Source organism: Barbus barbus (genome assembly GCF_936440315.1).
Source record: "Barbus barbus genome assembly, chromosome: 50".
Classification (NCBI taxonomy): domain Eukaryota; kingdom Metazoa; phylum Chordata; class Actinopteri; order Cypriniformes; family Cyprinidae; genus Barbus; species Barbus barbus.
In genome coordinates this window covers 14429403-14453790 of record NC_136728.1, presented here as the reverse complement: position 1 = coordinate 14453790, position 24388 = coordinate 14429403, and the positions used below count along the sequence as shown (strand labels likewise).

The 24388-nt window shown below is 38.9% G+C and overlaps 5 protein-coding genes across 17 annotated transcripts in view; 3 read left to right on the top strand and 2 right to left on the bottom strand.

The window, feature by feature from the left end:
* Positions 1-580: 580 nt before the first annotated feature.
* On the top strand, positions 581-3468 carry LOC306868273 (olfactomedin-4-like). 2 transcript variants are annotated; one of them, XM_079414382.1, is made up of 6 exons: positions 646-778; positions 912-1034; positions 1185-1403; positions 1905-2058; positions 2149-2978; positions 3370-3468. In XM_079414382.1, the coding sequence occupies exons 1-5, from the start codon at positions 722-724 to the stop codon at positions 2973-2975; spliced, it is 1380 nt and encodes a 459-aa protein (XP_079270508.1). In that variant the 5' UTR covers positions 646-721; the 3' UTR covers positions 2976-2978; positions 3370-3468. The 2 variants fall into 2 exon arrangements, with proteins under 2 accessions (XP_079270507.1, XP_079270508.1); XM_079414381.1 differs by having other exon boundaries at positions 581-778; positions 2149-3468.
* An 839-nt stretch (positions 3469-4307) lies between these two features.
* LOC306868272 (olfactomedin-4-like) lies at positions 4308-11444 on the top strand. Its single transcript, XM_079414380.1, has 5 exons — positions 4308-4512; positions 4661-4783; positions 4884-5099; positions 5438-5588; positions 9989-11444. Exons 1-5 carry the CDS (start codon positions 4456-4458, stop codon positions 10813-10815), a joined length of 1374 nt encoding a protein of 457 aa, XP_079270506.1. The 5' UTR covers positions 4308-4455; the 3' UTR covers positions 10816-11444.
* Positions 11445-13454: 2010 nt separating this feature from the next.
* LOC306868274 (olfactomedin-4-like) lies at positions 13455-16121 on the bottom strand. The gene is made up of 5 exons (XM_079414383.1): positions 16009-16121; positions 15562-15720; positions 15270-15482; positions 14589-14721; positions 13455-14467 (listed from the first exon to the last, which is right to left on the bottom strand). The coding sequence occupies exons 1-5, from the start codon at positions 16039-16041 to the stop codon at positions 13656-13658; spliced, it is 1350 nt and encodes a 449-aa protein (XP_079270509.1). The 5' UTR covers positions 16042-16121; the 3' UTR covers positions 13455-13655.
* A 231-nt stretch (positions 16122-16352) lies between these two features.
* LOC306868269 (olfactomedin-4) lies at positions 16353-20678 on the top strand. The gene is made up of 5 exons (XM_079414366.1): positions 16353-16452; positions 16588-16710; positions 16837-17055; positions 18311-18464; positions 18578-20678. The coding sequence occupies exons 1-5, from the start codon at positions 16396-16398 to the stop codon at positions 19405-19407; spliced, it is 1383 nt and encodes a 460-aa protein (XP_079270492.1). The 5' UTR covers positions 16353-16395; the 3' UTR covers positions 19408-20678.
* LOC306868270 (protein NDRG4) overlaps positions 20677-24388 on the bottom strand; it is a 34330-nt gene continuing 30618 nt past the window's right edge. For 10 of the 12 annotated variants that reach the window (XM_079414373.1, XM_079414367.1, XM_079414371.1 and 7 more), the window contains one exon: positions 23054-24375. In XM_079414373.1, coding sequence (XP_079270499.1) covers positions 24221-24375 — 155 coding nt within the window. In that variant the 3' untranslated portion in view covers positions 23054-24220. Of the gene's footprint in view, positions 24376-24388 lie in introns of all 12 variants that reach the window. The other 2 variants (XM_079414368.1, XM_079414374.1) reach the window with 1 other exon arrangement.

The following is a 24388-nucleotide window of genomic DNA, read 5'->3' as shown; positions in this document are numbered from 1 at the left end:
TTATACTGTATGCTTAAACATTAAGATTTGTACTCGTGGAAATTAAAGTAGTCAAAACTGTTCATTAGAAGGGGGTGACCCGATACTTTTGTCAGTATAGTGTATTTTATTGATGACATTTTATTTATTTGATCTCAAGAAAAAAGGCAATTCATGAAGAGGACATTTCTAACTTTTTAATTCTCATGTCAGCAAAACTGATATTATCCTCTGCTTACAACTGGTTATGCCAAGTGATATTATGATTTTTGAGATTTTTTGTATGTACCTATTTGTTTTATTGGTAAAAGTGCAAACAAATTGCATAAGAGGATCAAACAGATGTACAGAAACATCAGATATCAGCAAAAAAAAAAAAAATCAAAGCTTTATGTGTACACACACACACACACACACGTTTGTTTTTGTGAATTGTGGGGACATTCCATAGGCGTAATGGTTTTTATACTGTACACTGTACTTTTTCACACACACACACACACACACACACACACACACACACACACACATAATATTAACAAAAATCATAATCGCATTCGAAATATGTGCAGGATCAGATGAATAACTTCCTTATTTTGTCATTCCTCTCATGTCAGCAGAAACCTTCAGCTCACTAACCAATCCTGGTTTTTTTGCTTTAAATCTGAGCTTCTGACTTTCTGCAAAGCAAACTGTTCTTTATTTTCGAGGCTAAAGGATACTGACCTGTCCTGTCTCAAACATGAGTCAATCAAACATATTAATTTTGATGGTTGTCATTCCTCTAATTTTTTCACAGGTAAACTTTAACTGTCCATTATTTTTATTTAACATTATTACTGACAGAATTTTTCAATATTATTTTATATATTACCATTTTTAAGGTGTAATTTTGCTTGTATGTTGGATTTACTGTTATTTTGTGTTCACAGTCAGCGAGAGGAAAGGACTGCGTGTGTGAGCTACAAAATTCTGATCCTGCTTTCCCTGAGAATAAACTAAATAACGTTGAGTTCACAGCTACACAATGCACTGAGAACATCACTTCAGAAAAGGTAGAAACATGGCAAAATATACTATTGTGATGTTTAGGGTCGCAAAGCAGGGATGTGTGGTAAAAAAAAAAAAAGTTTATAATTTGCAGAATAATTCTTTATGTATTACTGATGCTAAATTTCTTATTCAGCTGTTACCTATTTAATCAGATGACAGAGATTGACAGGCTGATGTTGGGTCTACAACACCGTATCCGGCAGCTTCTGGACAATGTGTCCATGCTAGAAAAAGAAGACAATGGAAATCTGTATGCAGCCGTGTCTCTACGCATTATTGAATTGGAGTTAGCCGAGATTCAAGACCTTCTGGACAAGCTCAACAGAACCACTAACATTTACCAGCAGCTGAGTGTAAAGGCTGCTACAGAGGTACATTTATATATATATATCAGTCACATACATTTGCATACATAAGAAGATTAACATACCAATAACATTGTTTCATAGTCTTTTTCATAGTCAACACTTTAGGTGTTGTAGAAAATGATAATGCTATTAAATAAACATTTCCTTGAATATTTATAAGATTTAAATTCATGTTTTTTATTCTTTTCTGCAACGCTTCATGATATGATAATGCATGAAATGCATTAGATTAAAGAAAATATTTATTTAATAAATTAAATATAAACATAAATATTGTATATAAATACTTATTTTTTGATGCTTCATTTTTTTTTTTTAATAATACAACTAATTTAAATTAATTGTATTTATTTCTGCAGTGCTTTGTGATATGTATAAATATGTCACATCAAGAAAACTATTAATATTAATATTAAATGTAATTCATTCAATACTTCTTAACCAGAGATTTTTACATGAATTATGGGCACTTCCCTAATTCTTATTTAATCCCTCGTTCTACAGCTTCAGGATATGGAGGAAACGATGACAGAGCTGGAGAACTTTGACCACACGCAGGTGATGGTGAAACAGCGTGAGAACCAGCGTATTAAGAGGGATCTGGAACAGTGCAAAGAAGATCTCAACAGTACATCACCAACCCCGACACTTCCCCCAGGTACACATAAACTAGTTTATCATAATTACGTAACCACAGCTAAAACGTTAAATTAGACTTATTTAGATATTTTTGCTTCTGTATTTTTAGGTCACTGTGGTCTGGGCAGCATGGTCAATGTATCGGGACCCAAAACTTATTCCCTCACAGAGTATGGAACGTCATACACTTGTGGTGCTTGGGGTCGAGATGCAAATCCTGCTCCAGAAGACGAGAACAAGTACTGGCTAGTGGTGCTGTCAAGTAGTAATGCATACGGCAACTTTATCCGCCAGTACAAAAGTTTGACTACTACTATATTAGGTATAGGATCAGCAGATACATACATATCAAGCTCCAATCCCACAACAAACACAATTCAGGGGTCAAACATGGTCATGTATGCCAATGCTTTTTACTATAACTGTTACAACACTTACTCCGTCTGTCAGTTCAACATGACGACTCGTGCTGTCAGTACTGTGGCTTTACCTAGTGATACAGGTTACAACAACAAGTTTCCATTCGCACACCTCGGCACAACATACACCTATACTGATATGGATTTTGCCACAGATGAATCTGGTGTCTATGTTATATATGCGACCACAAGCAACTTTGGAAATGTGGTTATCAGTAAAGTTGGGACTAGTAACCCGCCAGTTTTGAACCAAACATGGTCCACTTCTCTTCACAAAAAGACTGTGACAAATACCTTCATGGTATGTGGTGTGCTTTATGCTACTCGTTACCTGGATAAGGAAATAGAAGAGATCTTTTACTCTTATGACACCAAGACCAACGAAGAGCGCTATGATTTGAGAATTCACATTAAGAAAATGCAGACTAATATTAAGTATATGAATTATGACCCCAGAGATCATTTGCTGTACGTTTACAGTGATGCCTACATTGTGACATATGAAATCATGTTTTAGCAAGTTCACTTAAAGTGCTCCTATTATGGGTTATGAAAGATTCATATTTTGGTTTTGGGAGTCCCTAACAACAGGTTGACATGCATGCAAGGTAAAAAAAAACACTTTAATTTTCTTATAATATGCATTAATGTTTACCTTATTTGCTCAACGACTCCCAAACCATTTGCTCAACGATTCATTTTTTCAAACCCCTCCTTTGCATGACGCAATATTGTGTTTGTGAGCAGTGCTGCTTTGTGTACAGCGTTACCGGGAAACAGCTATTTTTAATGCTCCAAACGCGGCACCTAGTGGCAAAGAAAGAATTTGCATTTTCATTCAGACCAACGTGAAAATATAAAATTTTCCCAGGTCTGCGTCCACAACAAGTGATTTCAAAAATCCATAATAGGGGCACTTTAACTTGATAAATGTCTTTTATTCACCAATAATTTGACATATTTTATGTTTTTAAATGGAAAAAATTGGTTCTTGAAATAAAATTTGAGTGAAAATAGTAGTGATGATTTACTAAATAATGCAGACATACACTGCACAGACACATGCAGAACATAATGCTTACATTATGCTTGATTTAAATATTAATACCTGCACGCATAGCGATTTTAGCTATGTATTGCAATTATGAATATTTTAATAGAAATGTAAAATGAAAAAAAAAACGCCACCTAAGCGAAAACATAATTTTAATTTAATGGTATTGTATTGCCTTCTGTTGTTTACTATATAGGCAGTGCTGTCATTTCAGATAGAAGTTGTCTTAACATTAAGTTTTTGTTTGTGACAGTGAGACCAACAGGTATGACAACAGGCAAAAAGTCATATTTTAATACTGCAAGCAAACACAAGATGTTGCAAACATTATATAAAGCAACACTGCAGTGAGATTGTGAGGCAAGACATTTGTTTTACTTTTCTCATGGACCTGCCAAATGTGTCCACAGAGATAAGGCAACATCCTCTTTTATTTCTTCATATGTCATTTTATCACATTAAACTGGTAGGTTTCAAAATAGGTAAGGTCAGAGAGTCAGAAGGTCAAAAATAAATGTTTGGTATAAAGAACTACTATTAGCCTAAACCAAAAACTAATTGCTAAAGCAAATAACAAAGCATAAAAATAAGCATTTTATAAGCAGTGATCTAAAATGCCCATTGAGGGTGAAATTTTACTGTTAATGTAAAATTACAAACTTTATTGTATTTTGTGCAGTCTGTATAAAAGTGCTAAATGTTCTATACCTTTAAACTTAAGAAATAAATCTTCAAGACACTGTCAGTTCAGTTCAATATCAGTTAGACAAAATATGAAAATTATAAGCATGATCTGTTGCAAGAGATCACTGCTCCACCCAAAGAAATGAAATCTTCTCTCTCACTTTCATCAGATATTTCACCATAATGATATATATCTTTAAAACTCTGCTGCTACCACACAAGTTTTTTATGGTTATAAGGTCCCTTTGCTACTTTAGAGATGAGTCAGTCCTATATATTCATTTTGATGATTGTCATCCCTTTCAGTTTCTTGCAGGTAAGAAAGATAAAGTCATTTTATCAATTATTATTGATACCTTAGTTTTTCAAAGTACTGTGTCTAATATATTGTTATAGAGAGTGCATATATTGGTTTTTAATTCTTTAATTTTATCATTTAATTTCCTGTGATTCCTTTACAACAGTCAGCGACAGGGAAAGAATGTATGTGCGATCTGAAAAATGTAGATCCTCTATTTCCTAAAGATGAACTGACAAAAGTAGAGACCACCGCCTTGAAATGCATAAGGAGCATCACTTCAGAAAGGGTAAATATTTTATTTAAACATGTTTCTTTATATTTCATTCAGATGAATTTTAAATAGTTTTAGTAAATTCAATTAATAATGTAAAAGTAATTATCTGCAGATGACAGACTTAGACAGACTTGTGTTGGGTCTACAACAACGTATGAAGCAACTAGAAGACAATGTGGTCGCACTAGAAAAAGAAAACAGCAATCTGTATGCAGCCGTGTCTCTGCGCATCATTGAGTTAGAGTTTGCCGAAATTCAAGACCTCCTCAACAAACTCAACAGGACCACCAACGATTACCATCATCTCAATGTACAGGCTGCAGCTCAGGTGACTAACTGTACAAAAAAAGTTCTTCAAATTATAAACAAATCCATAGAATCATTGCAGTGTAAAGTATAAACACATAGAGGAAATGTAAAAAATCAAATAATTTAAATTGTAAATGTAAATGAACACAAACACAACAATAATAAAAGTTATGTTCAAATAGAGGTGAGATGTAAAACATTTTTTAAATAATATGTTCACATAAATTATTATGCCTTTAATAATTAGTGTTATCTAAATTGACATAATAAAGGATGGGACATTTTTTGTGAAATATTTTTTCATTAATCGTGCTTTAATTGCCTAAATTTTTCTTATTTTCTCCCTTTTTCTTAAAGCTTGAAGATATGAAGGACACGATGGTGCAGTTGGAGAAGTTTGACAAAATGCAAGTAATTAAAAAGAATCGAGAGAACCAAATCAAGAAGAACTTGGAAAAATGCAAAGATGAGCTCAAGGCTTCTTCACCACCCCCTACAGTTTCCCCAGGTATGCAAGCTAAAGTCCTCAAAAGTCTTTTTTTTTTTTTCATTTTTAGCCACTAGTGTTAAGGAAAAATATTGTTTTACTGATTAACTGTGATCTTCGTTTGTTCAATCTCAATATCGATTTAGAGTATTTCTTGCTTTGCCTCCATAAGCAGGGGCGTGAATCTATGGCGCAGCTGCTGAATATAAAGCCACATGATAAAAGATGTTACACTTTACCCCAATTTGCAGTAGAAATTGAATGTGATGAGATAAGAAGAGAGTGTATCACAAATAATGGCTATTGAGTTTTCCTCCCAGGTTGCACTCAAAAACATACTGTATAGTGTGACCAGTACAGTTCAATTCACAAATTAATGACTCATATGTTCTTTTATTGAATCAGACATACTATATACAGCAAAACGTCTCAGGTTACGTATGTAACCATGGTTCCCTGAAGGGAACGAGACGCTGCGTCAAAACGCATATGGGAACGCCTTCAGCATGACCAGGCTCTGAATATGATGTGTAATCAGTCAAACAAGGGCGAGGCGTCACGGGCGGGGTGACGTCACGACCAGGAAGCATATAAGCATGTGCGGCGGAGCCGGCTTCAGCTTCAAGTCATGAAGCAAGCGCTGGCAGGGATGCCTGAAGTGTGGCAATGCGACGCAGCGTCTCGTTCCCTTCAGGGAACCATGGTTACATACGTAACCTGAGACGTTCCCTTCCAGGAACTTCGAGCTGCGTCGAAACGCATATGGGAATGAGATACCAACGCCGCCAGACTGACAAGTCCCTGCCTGGTGTCAGGACAAAAGGACAGAGGAGCCGGGAGTGGCTCGGATGTCGAGGTCATAGAGCCTAACGAAAGTCAGGGGCGTGGACCACCCAGCTGCGTTGCAGATGTCCTGCATGGAACACCTGCCCAGAAGGCCTTGGAGGCCGCCACACCTCGGGTTGAGTGCGCTCTGACTCCCACCGGGGGGGGGGGGGAGCTCAGAGGCCTCGTATGCCAAAGCCATGGCACCCACAATCCACCTACTAAGAGAGGGCTTCGTAGCAGGAAGACCCCTCCTAGGCGGACCATAGCACACGGGCAGCTGGTCCGACTTTCTCCACAGGGAGGACCTGTGGATGTATGCGTCCAGTGCTCGCACTGGACACATACGGTTGTGCTTCTCCTGGTCTGGCTCCCCGAAGGGAGGAGGACAGAAGGCCTGCAGTACGACCGGCTGTGGAACGACCGACGGGACCTTCGGAACATACCCCACGCGGGGGTAGAGGAATACTTTCGCCGAACCGGGCGCAAAGTGAATAGAGGCCGTTGTCAGGGCCTGAAGGTCACCCATCCTCCTCAGAGAGGTGATAGCCAATAGGAAGACGGTCTTGATAGTGAGGAGTCTCTCAGTTATCTCCTGAATGGGCTCGAAAGGTGCATTGCACAGAGCCTCCAGAACCACAGCCAGATCCCACGTAGGGACGCGAGATCGTACCGGAGGCCTCAGCCTCAGCGCACCGCGGAGGAAACGTGTAACTAGGGGGTGTCTACACCTCGATGCCGAATCGCCGCCCGCTCTAATTGAGCGAGGATCGACCAAACGTCGATATAATTGAGTATGCGGATGCCCTGCAGTCGCAACGGGACCAGTGCCGCATCCACACACTTGGTGAAAGTGCAGGGTGAGAGTGCTAGGCCGAGGGGAAGAAAGCAATACTGATACGCTTTGCCCCCGAAAGCGAACCTCAGGAACTCCCTGTGAGAGGGAAGGATGGGTACATGGAAATAGACATCTTTGAGGTCTGTCGTGACAAATCAGTCCTCGGACCTGATTTGAGACACAATCTGCCTGACAGTGAGCATCTTGAACTTCAGCTTTCTGGCTGAGCGGTTCAGAAGACTCAAATCCAGTATGGGCCTCAGCCCCCCATCCTTCTTTGGAACAATGAAGTACAGGCTGTAGCAGCCGGCGTGGACTTCGTGAGGAGGAACCAACTCGATGGCTTCCTTCCTCAGCAAAGTATCGACTTCCTGTTCCAAGACCAGAGCCTGCTCGGGGCGGACCGTAGTCACACAGACCCCGTTGAACAGCGGAGGTGGCCCATCGAACTGGATGGAATAGCCAGGCTCTACCGTCCGCAGGACCCAAAGAGACACATTCGGCAGTCGCTGCCAGGCTGCCAAACGATCTACTAAGGGAATCAGTCTCTCGAGACTAACCTCTGGGTTCAGAGAAGCGGCCAGACCGCTGTCTCGATGTGGCGCACCGGAATGAGACGCGTAATCTGGCGGCTGAGGCGAGTTTCTCAGGCCCGCTGAAATCACAGGCGGAAGAACCTGAGAGTAACACTCGCTGGGACCTGCTGTGCCCTGGAACTGCAGGGTTGACAGACAAATCCCCGGAGGGCACCGAGGGGAGACGGTCACCGTGTGCCGCGGTGCAAGCCGCTCCACCCCAGTAGGGGTCGCCCTCCGCGGTCCTGCGGCTCGCCCGTCAGGACCTTTTGCGCGAGGAGCTGGTATGCGGAGGAGGCTGCGCCCGCCCAGCAGCCACCTGAGTTTAGAGAGTGCGCATACCCTCTGCCCACCAAAGATGTTGTAAGCAGAGCAGGAGCCTTCAAAGGCGATGCCGTAGAGGGAGACAGATAGCTCGCAAGCATCTGTTCAACCCGCGGCATCGCCGCATACCCGCGCTCATTCAGTTCCCGAATGGCCGGGACGAAAAGATTTCTCCCGCGATCTCGACACCTCGGTGAGGAGATCGGGGAAAACGGAAGGCTCCTGTATAGAAGTAGCTCCTTACACTGGGGCGAGAGAGGCGGCGAAACCTCGTCAACGCTCGTCACATCAACCTCCTCGAAGCGTTGAGCCCTCGTCTCGGGGGGAAGAGACCGCTTCCGAACCGAGAGACGGGGCGCCAGATCAGGCGCGGGAGGAGATAGGGGCATGCCCGTCTTACTCTCGCCAGCCAGATCAGCCTTTTTCTCTTCTTTTTTTCTCTCTCTGCAAGCCCCGCGAGCGCAGCCGCCGCTCTGCCTTTTCTTCTCTCTTTTTTTACGGCAGAAGCGGGACCGGGTTTATTCATTTTATGCTTGTGCAAACACTGCAGCTTACAAAGCTCATCTCTCTTAAACTGGGGCGAAAGAGACGGCGAAACCTCGTCAACGCTCGTCACATCAACCTCCTCGGATGAAGAGAGACGAAGCGTTGAGCCCTCGTCTCGGGGGGAAGAGTACCGCTTCCAAGCCGAGACACGGGGCGTCAGATCTGGCGGATACAGGAGGAGATAGGGACATGCCCGTCTCGCTCCCGCCAGCCAGATCAGCTTGTGAGCCCCACGAGTGCAGCCGCCGCTCTGCCTTTTTTTCTCTCTTTTTTACGGCAGAAGCGGGACCGGCTTATTTTTCTCTTTGTGCTTGTGCAAACACTGCAGCTTACAAAGCTCATAGTTATATCATATCGGGGTGACAGAGGCGGCGAAACCTCGTGAACGCTCGTCACATCAACCTTCTCAGAGGAAGAGAGACGAAGCATTGAGCCCTCGTCTCGGGGGAAGAGACCGCTTCCACACCGAGAGACGGGGCGCCAGATCTGGCGGATACGGGAGGAGATAAGGACATGCCCGTCTCACACTCGCCAGCCAGATCAGCCTGCGAGCCCCACGAGTGCAGCCGCCGCTCTGCCTCGGCAGCAGCGGGACCGGCACCGCGTGGGGAGCTCGCGAAAGCTCGCTTCTCGAAGAGAGCCCTCCGGGTGCGGAGACCGATTCTGCGTGCTCCGCACCCAGGCAGACTACGCACAAATCGTGTGTGTCCTCGCTCGCGATATAGCGAGGGCAAGGATGCACACACGACTCAAAACGTGGTCTGAAAGCTTCACCCCTGAGCTTGCCCTTGGCTTTGGCATGATACTGAATGCTTTCCACTTAAAACTAGGACAAACAACAGTAAATAAGACTGACACACACAGAGCGCTTCGCTGAATGACAAAAAGCTGAAGCCGGCTCCGCCGCACGTGCTTATATGCTTCCTGGTCGTGACGTCACCCCGCCCGTGACGCCTCGCCCTTGTTTGACTGATTACACATCATATTCAGAGCCTGGTCACGCTGAAGGCGTTCCCATATGCGTTTCGACGTAGCTCGAAGTTCCTGGAAGGGAACTAGTGTGGTCTGATTCGGGAACAAATGATTCTTTTGAGCCATACCTGTTGATTATTCATTCAAAATGACTCACAATCTTACGTGGCAAAAAATAGCAATTGAACTGCATAGCTTAATTAACATTAAGCAAATTAACAATTTTGTTATGTAGCAAGATGAATCAGAATTGTGAGTTTAATTGTGAATCAGAATCAAAACAGAAAATGTGCTTTAATACCTAATAGAAATTTTCTGATTGTAGATTTCTGTTTTTTCAGGCCGCTGTGGTCTGGGTCAAATGGTCAATGTGGCGGGACCTAGAGCATCTTCCCTCACACCATACGGCACCTCCTACACTTATGGTGCTTGGGGTCGAGATGTGAAGCCCGCTCGAGGAGATGAGAACAAGTACTGGCTGGTGGTGCTTAGTAGTAGCGCATATGGCCACTATGTCCGCCAGTACAGCACCTTGAGTACCCTTTTATTAGGTATAGGACCAAAAGATACGTATATATCAAGCTCCAATCCCACAACAAACACAATTCAGGGGTCAAACATGGTCATGTACGCCAATGCACTCTACTATAACTGTTACAACACATATTATGTCTGTCAGTTCAACTTGACGACTCGTGCTGTCAGTACTGTGGCTTTACCTAGTGATACAGGTTACAACAGCAAGTTTCCATTCGCACACCTCGGCACAACATACAGCTATACTGATATGGATTTTGCCACAGATGAATCAGGCATCTATGTTATATATGCGACCACAAGCAACTTCGGAAATGTGATTATCACTAAAGTCGAGACTACTAACCCACCCGTTTTCAACCAAACATGGTTCACTTCTCTTCACAAAAAGACTGTGACAAATACCTTCATGGTATGTGGTGTGCTTTATGCTACTCGTTACCTGGACAAAGACATAGAACAGATCTTTTACTCTTATGACACCAAAACCAACAAAGAGCGCTATGATTTGAAAATAAATATCAATAAGATGAAGACTAACATTGAGTATCTTAACTATAACCCCAGAGATCATTTGCTGTATGTCTACAGTGACGCCTACATTGTAACTTATGAGCTCGTCTTTCAGTAAAGCCCCGTTCACACCAAGAATGATAACTATAAAGATAATGATATTAACCTCCACACCAGCGAATGATATTGTCTGTTTTTCTAAATCTCTTGATCTCTTGATTCTGATTGGGTGTCAATGTTTTTATCTTTCATCAGCTGGAAAAAAATCACTCTGAAAGCCATTCCAAGGATATAATTTCGCTGTGCCTTTATCATTATAGTTGTGGTGTGGACACTGCTATTCTTTAATATTAAGAACGATTTTTAGAACTATATCTTTATCATTATCTTTATAATTATTGTCCTTGGTGTGAATGGGCCTTAAGTCTCCAGTGACTTGATTTGAGACAAGGAATATTGGCTGAATCCTATTTCACACACTCTCTGAACTATATATTATGCAGGATTCAAATTGTTGCTTCGCAAATGATTGTATGTTGAATAAAGTATCCCAAAGGTAAAGTATACCAAAGCTTTAAGACTTAGCAACATGCAAAAGCTTACATGCAAACCAAACAAGCAGACTGTGTTATCAGAACAATTTTTATGTCCAATTACTAGTTTCCTATCTTATAGTAATTTCAAAAGTACTTTCCTATCACCAGTGAAGTATGTACATGTACTGTAAATAAATATTTTGCATATTTTAAATGTCAGAACTGCTTATTTGTGGAGGAAAAGCGGGTGTTTTTATATACTACACATTTTGGTTAATAAAATTGAATCTGAGTGAAATGTTACTGCTGCTGGATAACCTACAAACAGGTAAAGAACATGTTTACATTATACATATACATGATTTCAAATATTAAATACACACAAATTCCAAACTTTTCCCATATTAACCTTATTTTACTTCTATACTTTTTATATTTTCATTGTTATGTATTCAGTCATTTCAGTCAAAAGTGGTCTTACCTGTGAAGGTGCTCAAATGACGCTTAGTGAAGTTTCAAATGCTTGAAATTACGTTTTCAGTACTCTGTGGCAGGACAGTTTGACGGCTACGATTACCACGTAAAAAGCTGAATTTGGACATTATTAGTTATTTTTTTATTAATGTTGAATATTTTATAACATTTATAAATATCATCGCTTTAACATTAATATGATTATGTTTCTTTGATGCCTTATATTGATGTCACGGTTGACCTTTCTATATCCGTGACATCAATGTAAGACATAAAAGAGAGGCAACAGCATATAGCTCGCGTCTTGCAAAAGTACCAACTTATTACGAAGAGTTTTATTGATTAAAATATGAATTGTTCAAGTATAATCAAAGTGAATATAACCATGTATCAAGTTATTCTACTAATATAATCTTGTATCTGCCTGTGTGTTGAGGCCTGCATGCGGACATATGGTGAGGCTGCATGTCCGGTTTTGACATTACACAAAATATATGAGGGGCCCTTACTTTCACGGAACATAAAATTAAGGTCCCCTGTCTGAATCTTGGTAGCAGACTAGAAACACAGCCAAAAAAGGTAAAACGCGTATGTATGAAATGTATTGAACAAGCCTAGAGGAAAAACTATTTAAAGAAGATACAAAAAGATATTCGGGAGATCTCTCTGCAGAGTTTTCTCGGCCTTATTGTCTAATGATAATAAAGTCTCTCTTCTGGCATCAAAACCCCAAGACTTCAAGAGTGATTCTTCATAGAAAAGGCAGAAGCCACCACACTTATTCTCAACGTTTGACAATTAAACATGTTTTTTTCAAGGAATAGTTCACCCAAAAATGAAAATTTTGTAATTAATTGCTCACGTTCATGTTGTTCCAAACCTGTAAGACCTTTGTTCTTCATCAGAACACAAATTAAGATATTTTGATGAAATCCGAGAGCTCTCTGGCCCTCCATAGACAGCAAGGGTACTACCACGATTAAGACACAGAAACATAGTAAGGACAACGTTAAAATAGTCCATGTGACATCAGTGGTTCAACTGTAGTTTAATGAAGCTACGAGAATACTTTTTGTGCACAAAGAAGACAAAAACAATGACTTTACAGCTTAAGGCGCCATTTTGGAAAGTATCAAAATGGTGCCTGAGGGTGACGCAGAGGAGAAGAATTTTTGAATAAAGTCATTTTCTTTGCGCACAAATAGTATTCTCGTAGCTTCATAACATCAGCTGAACCACTGATGTCACATGGACCATTTTACAGATGTCCTTATTACGTTTCTGTGCCTTGATCGTGGTAGGAACACCACGAAGGTGAAAAATTAATGACAGAATTTTCATTTTTAGGTGAACCATCCCTTTAAATACTTAACCCATTTAATCCCACTGGTCACAATAGTGACCGTAAAGAAGGCTTTCATTTATAAAGCTCCAAAAATGTTACTGGCTGGTGTTTTAGTGCATTTTCTCATAAGGTCATAAGATTGTTAAAAAAAAACTATTACATCATAAATGCTAGACTGAAATAATCAGGCATGTGATATTTTGATCTGGCCAATTAAAAAGCCTTCTCTTTGCAGCGATGTCGGATAGGATAATGACCTTCGAGTGCCATGATGATGCATTTTGGCTCTTGCCAGTATGTTAATTTGTTAACTGTTACAGTACTGAAATAAATTGTAGAGTTTGCAGTACAGTAGTAAAGTTGTAGAAAAAGTGAGTTCAAAAAAGACAGTCACAGAGAAGTGCAGTATAAGCACATTTATTGTAATGACAAAATTAGGCCAAAAGGTTCATCTGACTCAAGCACTTTAAAAGTCTCACAATCATATAATGATATAGCGTAAAGCTTTAGTTTAACCACTGTGCATATTTTGAGATTTTTTAGCATGCTGTCAAGTTTGTACTTTGTATTGCATATGTTTTATTAGCTGCATATGAAAGGCCCTCAGTTGAAGGTGTTATATGCTAACAGATAGCCATCATTATACATGTAAAGTCTCCTGTCAACAGGATTGTAGTTCAGATTGGCTATTCCAGCAGAAACCTTCTCAAAAGGCAAAGAAAGTGTGTTTATCTCGTGACCAGTGGTTGTATCAAAAGCATAAAACACCTCTTCTTGGTAAGTATTAACAAAGCGTGTAGCATACAAGACCCCGCACACCATAAACGTGCTGGTGACGGACTTCTTAAAGAGTTGCGTCTTCCAGGTATGAGTGATATTGAGAGACAGTGGGTCTAAACGGCTCACAACAATATTGCCGTGGTTCTCCTCAGTGGCGTATATCACCCACACAGCATCTTGATCAGCCTCCAGATCGATATCGGTCCAGTCACGACAGCTGTAGTAGCAGAAAGGGAACTTGTTGTCGATTCCGGCACCATCCAGTTTCATACGCTTGGTTGCCTGTGTTGTAATGTTGAAGCTGCAGATTTCAGCGGTGCTGTAGCATTGGTAAAATACAGTGTTGTCATACAATATAGTGCCAGAGCCCTGAACAGCATTCTTGTGGCTGTAGGATGATGCGATGTACTCATCTTTGTAGTTCTTGCTGGCCATGAAATCTTCATATGAGTTGTACATCCTGATTGTGCTGCCATGCTTGTGTCCGCTCACCAGACAGTGTTCCCAGTAGCGTTCCTTACTATCCCGTTTGGTTTCGCGACCCCAAGCACCAGAGATATAGGACGAGCTGAGGGAATTGAGCTTGGTAACAACTGGAGAACTTATGTTGGACATGATACGCTGATGACAAGTACCTGCAAGTGGAGTCGTAAGGATTGGTCATACGTTTAAAGTAAGCATTTTACTGCCTATTTCATGAAAAAAAAAATCTTCAAAACCCTTGGTTTGTCCTCTCACTGAGTGTTGTGTACTTACTCCTGAAGTCTTCAGGTATAGTTTTACAGGTTTGCACTCGGTTGTTGAGGTCACGTAGCCTCGATTTCATTGTCTCTAGATTGAAGATGTTATTTTTGTACATGTTCTCAACGTCCTTCCTTGCGTTAGACAACTGAGAGGAACACAAATGATATAATGGTCAACAAATCTTTGAATACGTTATTGTTTTCCATTTTTATCAGCTTAGTCTATTGTCATCTTCAATTCATCTTCATAGAACTTCAATGATGAGTAAACCATAATCAAAAGATATTTTCTGTCACTTGATTTCTTTAGGAAATGAATGCAGACTAAACATGAGCTTCGTGGGACAGTAGAGATCCTGAATAATGACTAAAATTTCAGTTTTTCACACTGATAACAACTTTTATTGTATGGCTTTTCAGAAAAAAACTACTAAAAAATATTTTTCAGTAATTGAAATAAAGCTAAATAAATTAGAAAGACCTAAACTTTAAATGAGAAATGTTAACTGAAATAAATGACTAAAATAAATAGACAAAAATAAATTAAAGCTAGAAATAGACAAAGAAAAAGACAAAAGCATGTAACAAAATGACTGAAACTGAAAAAAAAAGCTAATTCAAAATATTAATAAATGCTACAATAGTATATAAATAATTCTAAAATAACACTTTTTTATGATGTTTGGAGATCTACCTCATTGAGAAGGTCATTTGTCTGTTTGCTGGGGCTTTTCTTGTGAGCATCTCTGGCAGTATAATAGATTGCATCAAGTTCCTCAGTCAGCTTTTGCAGGTGAAGGGTGTTGTACAGACCATTTGAGTTCAGATACTCGAAACGTGTCAGGCGGGTTTCGATGTTCTTAAGAGTGAGTTCCATCTTAGGCAGCTGTAAATTACTGTCCTTTATCTGAAGGATACACCGCAAATGAGGTCACTGCAATTATTTTATTTCAAGAATGAATCTACATGAATTCAAAGAATCTCACCTTTTTATGAAACTGTATAAGGTTTTCCTCACAAGTCTGGAGTTGTTTTTGAACTCCCTCAAACCTCACCGCAGGAAAAGCCCAGATTGTGCTGCTCAGTTTACACACACAGGAACCATCCTTCTCTTCCCCTTGAATTCTCTGAGCCTCGGCAGTCACCTGATTTACACACATCAACACAAATACTGTACACACATGATATTCGATGCAATTCACAAAATTTTAATGCATGAAATACATTTTTATTGCTTCATTTTAATGTAGTAGACAAAGAATTATTTTACTGAATTATCTCGACAATTGTTACCTTTATTAATGCTTTCGGGAGTAAAATAAAGTGATTATTATATAACTGCAGCAATATGTACAATCAATAAATGAAACATTATGAATATAAATAAACAATAATTCAGCATAAATATTGTAAAAAAAAACAGTGGGACTTACTATGACTGTGAGGAGCAACAGGTAAGACTGCATGATGAGCAAATGACCCGAAAGACTAAAAGTTCTGCTTTAAACAGCACAAGCATTTTGATGTTGCAAACACTACATGAAGTATTACAAAAGTTTAAAAAATATATATGGTCAGAGAGAGTAATGTCGAAACCTAGCTAGTAAACAATACAATTTTCCATTATTCATTGACATACAGGTTCCCACAGAGATAAGATGAAGATTGCAACAGACCCTACCTGCTCCACCCAGAATAAATGAAGAAATCAGACTCAGTTTTCATCAGATATTTCACCATAATGACATGGCTTTAAAACTCTGCTTCTGCCAAACGAAGTTGTTTATTCTGATGTTAGGCTCGCATTTCTACCTTCAGACATGAGTCGGTGTAATATATTCATTTTGATGATTATTATCCCTCTAACTTTTTTTCAGGTAAGAAAGATAAAATCCTTTTACAATGAATAATTTTTGACAATTTATTTCTGTACGTACCGTCTCATTTATTGAGAGCACATAAACTGTACATTTTTGTATTAAATTTAATTTCCTATGATTTGGTCATTACAGTCAGTGAGAGGGAAGGACTGTGTGTGCGATCTAAAAAATTCAGATCCTGCTTTCCCTGAGCAAAAACTAACGAAAGTAGAAACTATATCTGCACAATGCATTGGGATCATTACTTCAGAAAGGGTAATTCGTTTTTTTTTTTACTTATTTTTTCTAATTTGATCTGTTGTTCAAATTAATTGTGGAAAAAATGCATTAATTACATGTTAAATCAAATTAAATTAATAATGTAAATGTAAATATCTGCAGATGACAGACTTGGACAGACTTTTGTTGGGTCTACAACAACGTATCAAGCAACTAGAAGACAATGTGCTCATGCTGGAAAAGGAGGACGACAGGAATATTTATGGGGCCGTGTCTCTGCGCATCATTGAATTAGAGTTTGCTGAAATAAAGGACCTCCTCAACAAACTCAATAAGACCACCAGCGATTACTATCATCTCAATGTACAGGCTGCAGCTCAGGTGAGTTGCTGTATAAAACATCACTCATTATTGGAAATCTTATTTATTTATTTGCTTTTTTGTTGATGTACAAGAAAAAAAATTCCTCAGAGGAAATGTAATTTGCTCTTTTTTTACGTATATTAAAATAGTGCTGGGTGATAAACCGGTTCAAACAGTAAACTGGTTTGAATTACCCACACGGTGTGAATTTTTTTTTTTTTAAACGGCATACACAACGTTGTGATTTGAGGGATCCCTGTTAACTGCATACACTTCTGACAATTTGGAGAACTTTTAGAACTATTAATAACACACAACTAATTCTTTAACTGGGTAAATAAACTAAAAAGTGTCACTAAAGACGGATGCAAAGAGGAGAAAGTACTGTGGCCGGCAGAGCAAACTCTCTTCACAATGCGTGAAATATTGGAAGGAAATCCTAAATACTGAATTAGGGGAAGGGGTTTATATGAATTGACTGACTTGAGAAAAGTTTAGAGGTTTTTTTTTTTTCATTTTATCTCCATATAATGCATATTAATATAGTATTCAAAAACGCAGCCATGCTTTGTTTACAGCGGTAACCTAGGAAATGTTCTATTGCTGCTGTTCTAAGCGCCACCTGCTGTCAGAGAGTGAATTTGCATTTTCATTCATCCCGTCTGCTGTTACTGTTTCATGCAGATATATTTTATTTAACATAATTTCACAAAACTCAGGTCAGACCATTCTGTATTTGCTTTAAATTTTTCAATTATACAATCCAATTTATATAAAAAACTGCTCATGCTGCATGTTTGATTGAATTGTAATTAAAATACAGTGGTTCTGCAACAGTTTCATGCATTCTGATGCATATAAAGGCACAGTCAAGGAAAAACGGTGATCGATACGGTACTGAAACCACCAGAATCCTAAAAAAAAAAAAACATGATACAGATTTCTGGACAAACCGCCCAGCACTATATTAAAACCACCTAGTTTTATTAGGCAAATTTGTTGTCTTAAAAATAATACTTAACATACTTTAAATACACAGGACTAGTAAAATAAATAAACTGTCCTAATATAAAATAAAAAATCCGAACAACTGCATTGCAATAAATACTTTTTTTAAGAAAAAGATTAAATAATAACAATTAAAGTAATTGCAAAATGCAAAAATGCAAAAAAAAACTAAATAAATCAAATAGGGCATACACATAAAATATATTCCCTCCGAAATATATATAATAAGTATAAATTAAAAATGTAAGTGATATTTTTCTTAAAGCTTGAAAACATGAAGGACACAATGGCAGAGCTGGAGACGTTTGACAACATGCTGGTGATAAAGAAGGATCGAGAGAACCAGCGTGTTAAGAGGGACCTGGAACAGTGCAAAAATGAGCTCCAGGCTACATTACCACCTCCTACAGTTCCCCCAGGTACGCTAAAGATCCAAATAGTTCCTTAACTCAAGCTTCCAGAGCATTTTCATTGTTAACCAGCTCAAGAAATGCTCACGACTTTTAGTTCTGTTTTTCTTCTGTGTTTTCAGGACGCTGTGGTCTGGGTCAAATGGTCAGTGTGGTGGGACCTAGAACGTATTCCATCACGGTATACAGCACCTCCTATACTTATGGTGCTTGGGGTCGAGATGCAAAACCCGCTCCAGGAGATGAGAACAAGTACTGGCTCGTGGTGCTCACAAGTAGTAACGTATATGGCTACTATGTCCGCCAGTACAGCACCTTGAGTACCCTTTTATTAGGTATAGGACCAAAAGATACGTATATATCAAGCTCCAATCCCACAACAAACACAATTCAGGGGCCAAACATGGTCATGTACGCCAATGCACTCTACTATAACTGTTACTATACTTACTCCGTCTGTCAGTTCAACTTGACGACTCGTGCTGTCAGTACTGTGGCTTTACCTAGTGATACAGGTTACAACAGCAAGTTTCCATTCGCACACCTCGGCACAACATACAGCTATACTGATTTGGATTTTGCCACAGATGAATCAGGCATCTATGTTATATATGCAACCACAAGCAACTTTGGAAATGTGGTTATCAGTAAAATCGAGACTAGTAACCCACCAGTTTTGAACCAAACATGGTTCACTTCTCTTCACAAAAAGACTGTGACAAACACCTTCATGGTATGTGGTGTGCTTTATGCTACTCGTTACCTGGATAAAGAAACAGAACAGATCTTTTACTCTTATGACACCAAAACAAAGGAAGAGCGCTTTGATTTGAAAATTAATATTAAGAAGATGCAGACTAATATTCAGTTTCTTAACTATGACCCCCGAGATCATTTGCTATATGCCTACAGCGATGCCTACATTTTAACTTACGCGATCACCTTTCAGTAATTCTCCAATGACTTGATTCAAGACATGAGAATATGGCTGCATCCTATTTCACATACAGTATGTACTGTATTGCATGCAAGGTTAGAATTTGTTTTCTTATGGTAAAAACAGTATTCCAAAGAAACAGTAGATTGCAATTTTTCAAAGTATGTATTTGCAGGGTTCTTAAACATATCAACCCAAATAACGGTAAAATAATGAATTTAGATGCTAATGCAAGGGAATAAATATATTAGTTCCTAATTTACCAGTTTTTACAAACAGATTGCAACAATTTTAAAGGGTATATAGCTTATAACATATACCTTATATATAGGTATACGTTTATACAATTTTGTTGTATACATATGATTAATTGTGTCCTATCTTGCCATACATTCAAAATTCTGTACTTTCACCATCACCAGTGAAGCATGTACTTTTACTTTATAGAAGTATGTGAATGGAAATCAAGCCTATAAATGTTTTTTTTTTTGCTATGCACACATCTTTAAATTGCTTAGCTTTGTTACGTTAGGTGATGAAATTCACAAATGTATCGCAAATTTCATTTCTATAAATAAATTACTGCAGTTTATACGAGTGTGCTGAATTACTTCTGTAGACAAATTACATTACATACATTTTTTAAAAATCATGTTTTGTTAAATCATAATTATGACAAAGTCATTATTACATAAGTCACTTTAAAAGTCAAAATTATGAGATAAAGTCAGTTATGACAAAGGATAATTCTGACATAAAGAACTGAAATAGATTGTTGAAAGTCAGAATTGCAAGATAAATAGACATTATGGCATAAAATGTCATACTTCTTGTCAAATTTATTAAATTATATCACAGACTTTGAGCTTTTTATATTTCATAATTATGTCATTATTTTGACTTTTTGTCCCCATATGTCATCATTTTGTCTTTTTATCTCATAATTATTACTCTCTCATAATTGCAGCGTTTTTATGTCATAATTATTTGTCATAATCTTGACCTTTTGTCATAATTCTGACTTTTTATCTAATAATTCTGACTATATAATGGCTAATGGTCTTAGTGGCTAATTTTGACTATTTCATAATTATGACTTAGAATATCTTCTTATATCACAATTATGATTTACCAAAGCATTATTTTTCTCCTATGTGGCAAAAATAAGCCTCCTCGAAAGCGACTTAAAACGGTACATATATTTTTGGATATATGATTTGTGTTCATTGCGAGTCGATACCAGTTAAGCTACAAGAAAATAAAACAAAAGCCCTTATACTTTTTGTATATCCAGTTTTATTTGTTGCACGTTCAGTTTTTTTAATACACAGACAGTGACAGCTTGTATATAGATGTACATACATCATAAACACATTAGTTTTTGTAGTTTTCTTATGATAAAGCAGGTTAAGAGTGACACTTGCAGTATCTTTAGACATATTTGTAACAACCAACCCCATCCAAAAAATAAACACAGACAACTTATTGCTTAATATAAAACAATGGCTAATTGTAACAATTGTAATCATGTTATTAATAATAATACTCATTGAATCCTCACAAGAATAAATGCAACACATGGTTAAATAAGAACTACTGTATTATAAAAAGAGGAAGGGAAATCCAAAGTATAACAGTTCCACATGACAAGGCTAATGGTACGGACCTATTTTTAGATTTATGCCCTAAAAACAGCAAATATCTACAGCAGAGAACATAGATTGAGAAGGAAAAGGGTGCAAGGGAAGGCATGTGTGGCAGGTCAAACTGGTGTGAGCCCTGATTTAACAAACGGTGATATGGGGCCACATTGACAATACTGTACAGCACTTCCAAAGCACATTATACATTCAGGGCCCCCAGGCAGAGATCAGGAATCAGGAAAAAATGCACCTTTGAAAGGTGAGCATGCTCTTTATCTCTTAATAAGAGCTAACGACTGCATACTTCAGACAGGAAATCAAGAAAAACGACAAACACAAGGTTGCATTATCAAAACTCATGCAAATCAATACTGGGGAAGAATGAGTGTTTGTCTATTCAGTCTTTAGGAGGAAACCTGTCAATATTTTGCGTTTGACTTTCACCCTTCCGCTTTGAACACCCTCCTTTCGTTCCTCCTCTCCCTCTCTTTCTTCTTTCACATTCACTGCTTATTCCATATCACGCATTCATTTTTCTCTTTGTACAGTATCTACAGTACTGTGCCCAGCTTTGCACGGAGTGAGGTCAATCACGATGCGTTGCCTGGGTCGATAGCCCTTTAGGGGCGACTGGAAGTGTCTGTGAGGGGCAGGGCACCTTGTGTTTGGGGGTTGGGTTTGTTGGGGGTGGGATTTGCCCTACATTCCGAGCTTGGAGCATCATGCTCCAGAAAGCCCTGCCCCTTACAGACAAACATGCAGTAAACACCCCTGAAAAGTCGTAATTGTGCACTTCCTGTTCGAGGAAGCAGCAGAAAAACTGACATTCAATAAGACAGAAAAGCGTGAGCGTGGAATGGAAAGCCAACGGTTGCTCCGCCCTCGTAAGGCCCATGTTAACTGCATCGGCCAATCAGATCTCAGCTCATGTCAGTCACCTCTGGAACTTGATTCAAATAATTTGTTCGTTCAAGTTTAATCATTTGTTGGCTCATTCATTCATTTGTTCAATCATTTGTACATTCATTCGTTCATTTATTTATTTTATTTGTTCAATTGGAAATTTATGTACACAAACTGCACACATTTTTTCACAGATTTTGATGACATTTTTCCAGATATGAACAAATCTAGAATTTTTTTTATATAACACTATACTTTGTGTTATATTACCTTGGCTGCTGCTATGTAGGTATTTCTAACAAAACGGGAAGTGAAGAGGGAGTGACGTCAAACTTGACATAATTTTCTCATCTGACACCATAATCAATCTCTTATTTTTTCACATTTGGAAAGTCAGAGAGACACTATTGTGTTTTGTTTTGTTTTTTTGCTATTGGAGCAAATGGGAATGCAAAAAATATATTTGTAGTTTGACCATTTTAGAAATTTAACAAACTATGCTAAAAATGTGGAAGTGTGATAAGGGTCACAAAAAAAAAAGTAAATGTGAATGGATTGATTCTAATGCACATGAATCTTTCAGTGTTGTTTATATGCAAGTTGCATGTGAGTACATGAATTGTGTGTGTGTGTGTGTGTGTGTGTGTGTATAGGAAATATATATATATATATATATATATATATATATGCATCCAAAAGCTCTGTTCCCTTGCAGTACCCAGCCCTCATTGGGAAATGTGTATGTGTGCATTTGTATGTGCATTTGTATCAGTAGCTTTGGTATATTCTTGGTGCGGGGCTGGGTGTTGTAAGGGAAGCATGAAGCCTTGATTCTGTACCGCTAACGCACTGCAAACTCTATCACACAGGCTCTGCCTCAGTCGACGGTTCCGGTTTGGTTTGGGTCAGAAGCTAAAAAGGAGACCGTACAGAACCGATCCCAGGCAAAGCCGCTTTCATATGACAGCGAGTGCACACTAAAAGTGTACTAGATATGTCGTATTTAATGAAGTGAGACTTGATTTGAAAGTGTGCTTGATTATATTAGTGCTCAGTGTGAAAGGAATAGTAAAATGAAGCATTCTAACAAGAAAAAAAGACCCTTTAAGGCAAGTCAGCAGTCAAGTCATAGAACTTCTGTTCCTACTTTAATGGAGAAAAATGTTCAAAGCTGTTTTTCATGCTTTAATAACATTTTAAATGAGAAAACCAATCACAGTATCAAATAATGCAAAAAAAGTCTATCAAAAGCGATTCTACAGTATGTGGTGACACATACACTCCCAAAGACTGAATGAGCCGAGATGATTAGCCGAAAGCTACTGTTTACTGGTTAAGAGATTTTCGCCCTCTTTGACTATACAATCACTTTGCTTTCACTCAAAATTGAGAGGGAGAGCTACAAATGTCACTTATAAATCGCTCTCTGGTTTAAGAACCCTCCTTTCTTCTTTCTTCTACTTTGTTTCATCTTGTTCCTCAAGACCGACCCCTTCTACCTGCGACTCAATCCATCAGTTTCTCCTCAAAGACTGTCAAAGGACAGGAATGAGTGAGAGCAGGGGCTGATGGGACTTGTAGTTTTGTCTTAGAAGGAGGTGAAGGCCAGAGGCAGCAAGCAAAGGGTGCAGAATACTCACACGTAGAGCGACAAGTAACCGCGTTATAACGTTGGGCGAAACTAAACACTGGTTTGAAGGGGAAAAGGACAGCAAGTCTTCATTTTACAGGTTAAAGGAATAATTCAGCTCGAAAAGAAAACCTCAAACTAAGGTTCTCCTAAACCTATATGGCTTTATTTTGTCTATGGAACACAAAAGAAGATGTTTAGCAGAATGTCCAAGCTGCTCTATTCCATACAATGGAAGTGGATGGAGACCAAGTGCTGTCATGCTCAAGTATAATAAAAGTGGTTTACCTTACCTGTGCATGACATTTTAGATCTTCTAAAGCTAATTCACAAAAAAAGGTTGTTACCCACTGAAATTCAGTTGTGGTAACCATTCACTTTCATTATATGGAAAATAGCCGCTTGGACTATATACATCTCATTTTGTGTTCTACAGAAGAAATCAAGTCATATGGGTAAATGATGGTAATTTTTTTCATTTTTGAGTCAACTATTCCTTTAACATGGCTAACACTGAAAAACGGAGAGAAAACGACATAGAAAATGGCTGAGAAAGAAAGAATGAAAGCAATATGAGACCTCCATTCTTCTCACGCCCTCCTTCCATGCCACGTCTCTCTAAATGTGTGTGTGTGAGACAGTGCAAGAGGGTTCAGCAGGACACTTCCATGGTGTGGCTGACCTGCCCGACACCCTCACTGCTATCCGAGTGTGTGCATGCACGGTTGCGAGAACCGTCCACAGAGCCGGCGCTGGTCAGAGAGGCCGTTCGCGAGCGAACAAGACGGGTCATACTGGCCGAAGGCACTAAGAAACAAAC